General features: G+C 39.5%; 1 protein-coding gene across 1 annotated transcript in view; it reads right to left on the reverse strand.

Moving 5' to 3' along the window:
• Positions 1-12,299, reverse strand: part of LOC123504635 — a 383,953-nt gene that overhangs the window by 19,654 nt on the left and 352,000 nt on the right. The window contains 1 exon segment of the mRNA XM_045255348.1: positions 7,046-7,246. Coding sequence (XP_045111283.1) covers positions 7,046-7,246 — 201 coding nt within the window.

Below are 12,299 nucleotides of genomic sequence, written 5' to 3' on the forward strand. Positions count from 1 at the left end.
ATGCATACAGGCGCACACACATCACAGCCAGCACAACACAGAAATTCTACAGGTAAGGGAACACACACACACACACACACACACACACACACACACACACACACTCACTGTCACTCTCTCTCTCTCTCTCTCTCTCTCTCTCAAGGAAGTTTGCGCATGATTGAGACAAGTAACACTTAATGAACAATGGGCAGGCAGGTGTGAAACAACAGGTAATGTCATTCACTTCATGTTTCAGATGTGTGGTGGCGGGAGGAGGAAGAGGAGGATGAGCTGATGGTGGAGGAAGTGGTGAGTTACATAAGGGATACATATACTGTGTGTTCACATATACAGTCTTACTCATTTGGAGGACTTTTCTCTCTGTTTTTTCTTCAGTTACCGTTCTAAATTACCTACCGTGTGTCCTCATCTCCCTTACCTGTGATCGTCTTGGTCCTCGCCTCAGTACATGTTACCATCACCACTACCACCATCACCTCCTCCTTGTAATCCAGTAGCAGAAATCAAAATTCTTTGTTTTTCTTACTGCTATGTGAAATTCTAGTCTCACCGTTGAATATCAAGTTTCCTCTCCATTGACTCTACCTATCATCAACTCCATCTGTTGTCTGTGAAATACGTGAGGGCAGAAACAGGGCAGGCAAGCAGTAAAGTAACAAGTGGGGAGCGTTCGTCAACATGGCAGACGTGGGTTTCTTTAAATTTCCAATCGTTTTTGTCATTATGTTAGAAGAAAAATGTAATCATATCGTGAGTATACAACGGTAATGGGTGAATTCACTGTTGCAGTGATATGACAGCAATGTTTTTGGTGGTACAACCGCAAATGCCACATGTGAAGGAAGACATGGCATATCAACACTGCATTATGGAAGACAAGGCAAGCAGTAAACACTCACAGCAATGGAATTTACAGCTGCATTGCTTGTACACCTACAATATTGATGCGTTACTTCTCACTTGGTTACTCGTTAGTTTATCTGCTTCGATTCTGTCCTGAGGCATTTCACAGGAGACTGAACACCACCATTAGGTCATTGCAAGCCTTTACAAATCCTAGCAAATAGTAAAAAAAAAAAAAAAGAAAGTAATAGGAGATATTTCACGGTGTGACTAATAATTTTACACAACGCAGCCATGCAATCAGTACAAGAGAGTAATTCTGGTAATGCCTCCTGAACCACTTCTCGATTCATGGTTCGTACTTCAAGGGTGCTTTCAAGATTCAAATGCCAGTTTAACAAGGACTCTTCACCACCGATGGGGGTAAAAAGGCAACAAAAAAGAACGCGAATGATTATTAACGTGGCTCATTCAAAGGCCAAAGGAGAGAGCAACGTGTTTCGGGATAAGGACCGTTGAGCGAAAGAATGAATCCCAAGCAGTTCATGAGGCAGTACTCGAATTTCTCCTTCGTTTAAGTCTTATTTGGTATTACTGAAGAGGGTAGGAATGTTATTAGTATTAGTAGATGTATTAGTAGAAGTAGTAGTAGTAGTAGAAGAGGGAAAAGGTAAAAGAACGAAAGAAATTAAGGAAAGAAGGAAGAACGAAAGAAAGAAGGGAGATAGCAAACAGATTGACAAAATACAGGAAAAAAGCAGTAGTAATCGTAACATTAGCATTCGTTCATTGGATTACAAGGTGACGAGCAGACAGAGTGGAACAGTAACCTTTATACCTCCACGAGAACCAAGAACACCAAGGACTGAGTTGAGTGAGGAGGGAGAGAATGAAAACGAGGGAACACAACACTATCAGAAAAAATAAACGATAAAAGAGGAAGAAAAAAAAAAAAGACGTAGAAAACAAAAAAAAAAGTGAACAGAATAAGAAAATAAATAAAAGAACGTAAAATGAAAATAAAAAGAAAATAAAAAGGGAATGGTATACAAACAAACAGACAGACAGACAGACGTGTGACATACAAATGATTAAACAAGGATTACTTGTCAGAAGAAAAAAAAAAAAAAAAAAGAAAACATTGACAGTGAATACCTACCGCCCTGAAATACCATAAAAAAAAAAACTAAACAAAAAAAAAAAAAAAGAAGAATCCATGAATAAAAGCGCCATTGCCGTTCCCTGTATACGCTCACGAGAGAGAGAGAGAGAGAGAGAGAGAGAGAGAGAGAGAGAGAGAGAGAGAGTCGCCGTCAGCCTCATGTAGCCGTGCCCGCCGGTAGATGACGCCTATATCGCTGCTCGGGCCGGGGGCGTGGACGGAGGGGGGTGAATGGGGAGATGGCAAGGAATGGGGAAGGTGGAGGAGTAGGTGGGGGGAGGAACGGCAGCTTCTACATTATCGTTATTGTCATTTTTGTTATTATTATTATTGTCATTATTATTGTTGTTATTATTGTTATTATCATTATTATTAGTATTTTTATCACCATTACTATTGTTATTAATGTTATTGTTACCACGATTTAATTGCTGTCATATTATTATTATTATTATTATTATTATTATTATTATTATTATTATTGTTATCATTATTGTTATTATCACTTATTATTATTATTATTGTCATTATTACTTTTCCTATTGTTATTGTTGTTCTTAATGTTATTATTATTATTATTATTATTATTATTATTATTATTATTATTATTATTATTATTATTATTATTATTATTATTATTATTATTATTATTATTATTATTATTATTATTATTATTATTATTATTATTATTATTATTATTATTATTATTATTATTATTATCATTATTATTACTATTATTATTATTTCATTATCATTATTATTACTATTATTATTATTGTAGTTATTATTATTTCTGTTGTTGTTGTTCTTATTATTATTATTATTATTATCATTATTATTATTATTATTATTATTATTATTATTAGTAGTAGTGGTAGTAGTAGTAGTATCATTATTATTATCATTAACATCATTATCATTATTATTAGCATTATCATTATCAGTAGCTTTATCATCATTAGAAGCCATGAGCAAGGTATGCACGCTACAAGAGGCCTCCAAACAAACGTAAACACATCACAGCTAAAAGGAAACACGTTATTCACTTCAATAAAAATCAAAAAAAAAAAATGCTAATAGGAAAAATCTACGTTGTCAATAAAAGCAGCATGAACAACAGCAGCAGAGATAACAGTGATACGAGCGCTATCTACCAGCGGACAGGCACACTAGGCGACTACGACACGCTTGGCAGGCGAGGCTGTACAGAGTGCGTCACTTGTACATGGCGAAGGGATCCCCAGCGTGAGTGTGTACAGGACCACATTCTGAAACACTTATGCGTCACGCCTCAAATGCTTCCAAAAGGCTCTAATTGAAGTTTCACGGATCTACATCGTTGTTTTAAGATTCTAGTAATAAAATAACAAAATTTCCATGTAATTTAGAGGAGAAATACTCTTTATAACGTGGCTAATGATGGCTGTGGTTTTTGAAAATACTCCTGATGAGAGAGCAAAAGCGTTTCTGAATACTGGCCAGTGAATTACAAAGGTTATATGGGCACAGGTGCTCCGAGTTGCTGGGTTATGAAGGCTAGCGAATTTCACGTCTATACATGTCATGAATCAATGCATGATGTACTTTAAGAAATTGAGAGCCCCACGAAGACCAGGAAAAGGGGATGCAGAGTGACAGGTGCAGGTAAAATGTTTGATAATGTGTTAAAAAGAGAAATAAAGAAGAAAAATGTACAGCATTTGAGTGACCTGCATCTTTTCCCTTACATTCTCTCTCTATTCCTAGCAAGGGTCTCAATATAAAGCTTATCAATGTTGTAGATGTGAAATTCCCTGCACTCATTGGCACCACTACCAGGAGCAACTGTACAGGAGATGACAAGAGAGGTGGACGAAAAAAAAAAAAATAAAGGAGAAACGCTTATAAAGAACATCGCGGGGAGTGAATGAAAGTTTCTGGCAAGAAATAAAAGTGTTAACATTTTAATGATGAAAAGTAACAGATCAAATAACAACTCCCGAGAGACGAAATATGAATTAAGTATGAAAATATACGAATAATGAGTTACAGTAATCCATCAAAAGAAGTCTTACCGGCAAAATAATGTATACCAACTACGCATGAAAACACTTAACGACAAAAAATAATAAGAAAAAGTCTACACAAAGGAGGAAATTTTGGCGTAAAGATCTTAACGGCGATGAGAAGACGGGGAGAAAACAGTGACCCAGGAAAACAGCTGATGATGAGTAAATGGCGAGAGATGAAATGAGACTGCACAGCGACAACAAAACAGGACAGATGTGAAGGCGAGGTAGTGAGGCGTTGAGAAGCATAATGGAATGGTGATAGGGAGTGAGTGAAGCAGCAGCAGCAGTAGCAGTAGTAGTAGTAGTAGTAGTAGTAGGAGGAGGAGGAGGAGGAGGAGGAGTAGGAGTATAGTAGTTGTAGTATTAGTAACAGTAGTAACGATTGAATGATAAAGAAACACAAATAATGAATGAGAAACACACATATATACACACACATACACAAACACGAAAAAAGGACCAAAAATACACACATGAAAAAAAAAAACACCCACATAAACAAAACACAATAATAAAAAAAAGAGAAAAAAAAAATAAAAACACGAAGAAAAAAAAAGTATCAGAAAAAATGGCCATCTAAAACACACACACACACACACACACACACACACACACACACACACACACACACACACACACACGCACGCACATATACATACTACATGCACACACATCACACCTAAGGATGAGAGGGGACGAAAAAAAGTGAGTTATACATATGTACACAAAAATACACATACATACATACGTACACATCCACCACTCCCTCGTCCAACACACTGCTGCCACCAGACATTGCTGAGGGAACAACAACAACAGTAACAACAGCAAAAGCAACAGCAACAGCAACACAGCAAGAAAGCATGTCAAGCAAGCAGTGTGACGAGGAGGAGGAGGAGGAGGAGGAGGAGGAGGAGGAGGAGGAAGAGGAGGAGGAGGAGGAGGAGGGGAGGAGGAGGAGGAAGAAGTAAAAATGCGTAACAATACAAGCATAACATCCATATATAGCTAAGCGAGGAGGAGGAGGAGGAGGAGGAGGAGGAGGAGGAGAAGGAGGAGGAGGAGGAGAAGGAGGAGGGAGATGATAATGAAGGAGGGAACAGTATATGGAAGGAGAGGGAAAGACTATAAGTGGAAAACAGTGTGTGTGTGTGTGTGTGTGTGTGTGTGTGTGTGTGTGTGTGTGTGTTTCTGAACGGGGTGGAGAGGTGTAAATGTAAAGCATATTAAAAGAAGGAAGGAAAATATTGATAAAACAAAAAAGAAATGAGGGCGAGAGGAAAGAGGAGAAAAAATACGGGAAGAAGAAGAAGAAGAAGAAGAAGAAGAAGAAGAAGAAGAAGAAGAAGAAGAAGGAAATGAAGCAGGAAAAGGATCAAATGTGGTCGGGGAAGAAAGAGAGACTATGAACCCATGAAGATAAAGAAAATAAAGATGAGCACAGAAAGAAAAAAAGAAAAGCATACATGAAAAAAGAAAACGATAAAAATAAGGAAAGAAGAAAGTAAAAGACACCAGAGAGAGAGAGAGAGAGAGAGAGAGAGAGAGAGAGAGAGAGAGAGAGAGAGAGAGAGAGAGAGAGAGAGAGAGAGAGAGAGAGAGAGAGAGAGAGAAGAGGAAAACAAGAACACTCACAAAGACACACAAAGAGAATGATCATAAAACGAAACGAAAGAGAGGAGAAGAAAACGAACAGAAAGAAAGAAAGAAAGAAAGAAAGAAAGAGAAAAAAAAAGAAAAAAAGAACACACATAGAGCATCAGAACAATAAAAACGAAGGAAATGAAGAAATAATAAGATAATGAAGACGGAAACAAAAGAAAATAAGATAAAAATATGAGACTAACAGGATGAAAATAAAAAAAAGTAGACGAAAAGGTGAGAAAGAGAGAGAGAGAGAGAGAGAGAGAGAGAGAGAGAGAGAGAGAGAGAGAGAGAGAGAGAGAGAGAGAGAGAGAGAGAGAGAGAGAGAGAGACTTGAGAAGGGCTGTGTTTAGGCTTAAGGAAAGTTTACACCAGAGTGGGCAAGTCCTGAAAGTTTAGGAAAATATTAATAAACATGAGAAAAGTAAAAGAAAAGTAAAAGGGAAGGATGAGAGAGAGAGAGAGAGAGAGAGAGAGAGAGAGAGAGAGAGAGAGAGAGAGAGAGAGAGAGAGAGAGAGAGAGAGAGAGAGAGAGAGAGATGGAAAGTAATTGATCTCTGAGGTGGAATGAGCAGAAAGGATAGTAATGATGTATCACTTTCAGACACTAAAGGAGAGATGATGATTCTTCTGTTGTCAAAACAAGGAAAGGTTTGGAAAAGTTTAACTAATTTTGGGCTCAAAGATAAAAGAAAAAAGAAACCGTGAGATAGACAAGAAGAAATGAGAACAGTTAATCAGTTTCATGGTTACAAGAGGGAAAGGTATGACGAATGAGGGTTTAGGAAAGAGGTGAATGAATTACAGGCTGAAACAAATTGAAATGGTGAAGAAAATTGATTGATAGTTGAAGTAGTTACAAAAATGACAGGATGAAGAGTCATTTGTAAGGTTTCAGTCGTCAAAATAGAAGATTGTAAATGATTAAACTCGTTGCAAGTTTCACGATAAAAAAAAAAATAAAAGGTGACATAAGTAGGAAACAAAAATAGAAATTACTTATGAATATCAAATGTTGCAAAAACGAAAGAAATAACAAAGGAAGAGATATACTGGTGCAGTTTTCACCTGTCTGATGTGGCGCCACGTTAGGATACAACGTGAAGAAAACAGTGACACGTGAAATAAGGCAAAAATTATTAGAAGTAGTTTCATGTTAGGATAAGACATGAGGAGAGCAATGTCACGTGAAACAAGGTAAGAATTATTAGAAGAAGTGTCATGTTTAAAAAAGGACGCGAGAAAAGCAATGTCACGTGAGGCAAGGCAAGAATTATTGGGAAAGGAGTTGGGAGAGGAGAGGTGAAGGGTGAGAGGTGGACGGGTAGGTAGGCAGCCTTACGTTTGTGTAGCCTGAGCAATTCATCAAAAGTAAAGGCCGGAGCATCACACTGGGGGCTGGATGCTGTGGAGGAGAGGCTAAGCAGCGAAGCTTTGCGGAAACTATTGAGCCGCACGAACAAGGACTTGGGGCGGGGTCTGGGGCTGAGGCCGGTGGGGCTCGGCAGGGGCGCCAGGCGGGAGGGGGCTGGCGACATGGTACCTGCAACGGATGACCACCACCACGACGATGCTTTCTCTCTCTCTCTCTCTCTCTCTCTCTCTCTCTCTCTCTCTCTCTCTCTCTGTCCAATCATGTCATTATCATTACAATTACCTATTTCATTTACCTCCTCCTCTTCTTCCTCCTTCTCCTCCTCCTCCTCCTCCTCCTCCTCCTCCTCCTTCTTCTTCTCCTTCTTTCCTTTTGCTCACAAATTTCTCTCTTCTTTTTATTCGTTAATATACATGAATTCAACTTCTCTTTTTGGTGGTGGTGGTGGTGGTGGTGGTAATAATGGGCTGGATATATTCTCTCTCTCTCTCTCTCTCTCTCTCTCTCTCTCTCTCTCTCTCTCTCTCTCTCTCTCTCTCTCTTTCTACATATTGGAATTAGTGTGTATTATGAATGGTGTGGAGGAAGAAAAAAAGAGGAGGAGGAGGAGGAGGAGGAGGATGAAGAGGAAGAGGAAGAGGAAGAGGAAGAGGAGGAGGAAGAGGAGGAGGAGAAGGAAAATTCCATCACCATTATTCAAGAAGCAGATTTTTTTTTGTGTGTGTGTGTTGAAATAAGTAGTGATTAATCTCTCTCTCTCTCTCTCTCTCTCTCTCTCTCTCTCTCTCTCTCTCTCTCTCTCTCTCTCTTTCTCTCTCTCTCTTTGGCAGCATCCTCGTCGTCACAAACATAATAGTGACGATGGCGGTGGTGCACGTGGTGATGATAATGGTGATGATGATGTTAATGGTGTCACTAATGGCGAGGCTGCTAATGACAAAGATGACAATGACGATAAAGGTGAGTGTTGCATTATATCTGTAAGCTAGCACAGAATTATCAGAACAAAATCATGCTCTTCTATAAAGGACTCATGTCATGGAATAAGTTTAAATAGAAAAATGGACTAAAAGTAATGGAAAGGCTTAATGTTTACGTATATGCAACTACTCGTAATGTTAAAAGGAGAACATTATGGAGGCAAATGTTCAAAGTCTAAAAGTATTTCATATCAATATATATTTTTTAAGAAATGGTGAACAAGCAAGTGTTAAAAAAAATCTTCCCTGTATCTCTTCCTTTCTCTTCCACCCTTTTTTTCTTTTCCTTCTTCTTCTCTTCCACCTTCTCCATCTATTCTTCCTTTCTTGGCGAATGGCAAGACAGGAAGGCAGAAGGAAGGAGGAGGAAGAGGTGGAGGAGGGCAAGGAACAAACGGGAGAGGAGAGGAGGGAATGAGAACAGATGAGAAGGGGCTTGTAAACAGCCTTGATTATTTTCTAAGTGCAATCATGTAAAAACGGATAAAAAGACAGAAGAAACTGTTATTTCATGTTATCATTAGGCAAGCAAGCAAATGTGAGAAATAGAGAAAGAGAAGGAAAGAGTGAGTGAGTAAGTGCACGTGTGAATGTGAATGCAGGAGGGGAGAACATAAGCAACTTTCTCTCCTCCTCTCAATGTGTCGGATGCAGATCAAACTCCCACCTTCTGTTAGCAGTACCCGGAAGCCGCAGGTGAGGTCAGGTGAGGTCGGGAAGGTCAGGTCAGGTCAGGGTGAGAGAGTAGCGGTGTTTGTTAGTGGATGGTGAAGGAGGGAGACGAGTAGCCGCCTTCAGGTGGTACCCAAAAACAAAATTTGACGAGCACGAGCTGGAGGCTGTTCTGGAGAGCTTCGCTGCCCGTGATTCGGGAGCAGCTCCGCGATGGGCGACAAATCCATCACAAGTGAGTTCTTTGGTACATGAGATTTAAGCACGAATCTTACATGTTGTATTATATCAAGGATACATTTAACTATAGCGCGTACAGCAAACTACAACTACATTCTTATGCGTCTCTTTCTGACGGTGTCAACAATATTAACATTGTTCTTTGGAATCCTGGTCTATTATCATTCAAATTCTTCCTGTCGCAGCTGCAAGCAACTGCAACATTCACCTTCACACAAGGCGAGAAAGTGACCACCTTGCGTTAAGAGACCTAGCACATAAATTCAGAGTAACCACATTTTTCTTCTCCAGCGACACGAAATTGCAGCCACAGCCGTACACCACACCACTGGCCACTGCGTGAGGCATGTTCTGAAACACTCTTAGTGGCATCTAGATTACTTTCAAAAGCCTCTAGTTGAAATGACACGGATTTCCAAGTTTAAGTTACATATCAACAGGACTTTTACATTGATATCTGAAGAAACACTTGAGAACCAGGGTAGTCATCTATGTGGCCTTTGAAAATAGTCGTGTTGCGAGAACGAAACGCTTCTGAAAAACCGTGTAGGTGTGGTGGCTGATCGTGTACAACTGATAGTGCTTTTCACCAGCCGGTCACTCAACCACATTCCAGCAAGGGGACCCAGCGCGCCTCTCCATTAAGTCCTCGTCTCTCCAGTCCGTGCTCGCTAAATTTTGTCCATTGTGTCGCCACCTGTACCCTCAATAGCTGACTCTCCTACATCAATGCTATATTTCCTTTCCTGCATCTACGTCTTCTGTTATTCCCACTCTCTCTCTCTCTCTCTCTCTCTCTCTCTCTCTCTCTCTCTCTCTCTCTCTGATTCAGTGAGACATAGTATTTTATCTATTATTCTTTAATTGAACTTGGCAATTTATCGGTGAGCAAAGAATTAATGTATGTAATGTGTGGCTTGATTACGTCTTTCCTTTATCTCATTCATCTCTTTATCTTAACCTGAATAACTTAACCATAATCTCTCTCTCTCTCTCTCTCTCTCTCTCTCTCTCTCTCTCTCTCTCTCTCTCTCATATCAGATTTTTCCTTATTTCACTCCTTTTTCCTCGTAATGATATTGATTTTTAATAGTATTTATTCCCATTTTCCCTCGCTGACGAGTTTTATCCTTTCCTTGCCTTCTTTATCTCTCTTAGGGGTTACATCATGCACATTCTCTCTCTCTCTCTCTCTCTCTCTCTCTCTCTCTCTCTCTCTCTCTGTATGGTTCAGACCCCTCCCACGCTTGTGTCTTCCATTACCTTGCCGCCTAACCTTTCTTAATTAAAACTCCCGCCCTCTCTGCCCTCTCCTTCCCGCGCTAAGCCTCGCTCCGTGTCGTGCGAGTAAAAAGAGAGGTAAAAAGTACGGAGGAAAAGAGATTATTTTTCTTGGGGTGGTTTATTTTTTCTTTGGGGTGATTTTTTACTGCAGTGTTCAGTATGCATGCACTGCGCTTTATTTATATATTTTTTTCTTTAAAAGTGTGGCTTTCCATAGGCCTAAAAAGTAAAGGAATTTATATGAAGGTAGTACGTAGGCTTAAGTCAACGCTGCTGGAGGCCTGTCAAAGGAATACTACCCACGTTTGTTACTTTTGTTTTTGTTTTTCTACCCATGTTATTATTTTTTCTCATTTTTTTCTCTCTGTTAGTCGCAGGTTGTTTCCTCAAAAGACCCGCTATAGTAATGGATTCTTCAGATCGTAAGGTAATGTGGAGGAGGAAGAGGAAGAGGAGGAGGAGGAGGAGGAGGAGGAGGAGGAGGAGGAGGAGGAGGAGGGTAAACTACTACGGGTATTACAGCATAGTACACTACCATTAGCCCCAAAATACGCACCATTACTACTCTGACCACCACCAACTGCTACTACTACTGTTGCTACTACCTCTACTAATACTATCATCACCACCACCATTACTGCTACGACTACTGCTTCTCTTCTCTCCACTACGACTACCACTTTGTTACGCACTACCACCGTTACCACTACCAACACTACCACCACCACATCACTACTACGACTACGCTTTTATTTGTTTACTGATTTATTTATTTGTTTATTTATCTTTCATCTATCATCACCACCATTAATAGCAACACTACTACCACTGGCTACAAACTAAACAACAACTATTATCATATTACAGCAACTTTGAGGCGGCATATCTACGTGAAAATAGCCAACACACACACACACACACACACACACACACACACACACACACACACACACACACACACACACACTGTAACAATAAGCAGACACCATAAAACATTGTATAAAGCACATTTTCATACACCATCCGTTCTTAGTATCGTTTAAATATAACATTATCATTATTATTATTATTATTATATTATTATTATTATTATTACTACTATCATTATTATTATTATTGTTATCGTTATTTTCTGTTTTGTTTTAAATCATAGCAGGTCAAGAGGCTTTTATAGTGAGTTTGTAGGGAAGTTTAATGCATTTTTATCATGTAGAAAGGAGAGTAGGAGGTGAGGGAGTGAAGGAGGATGGATGGGAAAGGATCAACGTGTGGGGGAAAATAAAGACTTGGATAATCTGGTGAGAGATCATTTTTTGAGACTGAAACCTATTTCCCAAAGGTATCTGATCCTATTCCGCGGGATTCTTGAGGCCTAAATAGATTCTGCAGAGGGTTCAAAGGGATCTAAACACGTAGGTACCTAACCCCAATATCTGGAGGGCTTGTGCCTCTTAACGTTGTGAACACTGATATTGGCATGGCGGAATCTCACAGCAGGATCGGAAGCTACTGCCAGATGCGTCACTGTCACTATAGTTTGTGATTCACGTGTATTTTAGCATTTTGTCACCACCACGGGCTGTTATTGTTGTTGTTACTGTTTGGCTGTTGTTGTTGATGTTTTTGTTGTTGTTGTTACTAGGGTTGCTCTTACTGTTTTGGTTTTTGTTTTTGTTGATGTTATTATTCTTAAAGTCCATTATGATCGTCAACCTTAACCCCTTCAGAACTGGGACTCATTTTAACCTTGATATTTATGTACGAATAGACCATTTCATTGACATCAGGAAGGGTCTATGGAGGACAGAGGATTAAAGGACACGGTCTTCACTATCTTAATCTTATATGGGTTTCTGAAGCTGTATAAAATCACCAAATAGTAAGCAGGATGAATATGGAAACGCGTTACGGTATTGCAAGGGTTAATACATAATCTGTTTGTCTCCATCGTGGCTCAGTGTTAACGCGCGCACCTCGGGACCCATGAAGCGATCCTCTGGCGAAAGGTTGCGAATCCTGGCCAGGGTCTGAGATTAAGAAGGACA

This window comes from Portunus trituberculatus, chromosome 16, assembly GCF_017591435.1.
Source record: "Portunus trituberculatus isolate SZX2019 chromosome 16, ASM1759143v1, whole genome shotgun sequence".
In the NCBI taxonomy this organism is placed as follows: domain Eukaryota; kingdom Metazoa; phylum Arthropoda; class Malacostraca; order Decapoda; family Portunidae; genus Portunus; species Portunus trituberculatus.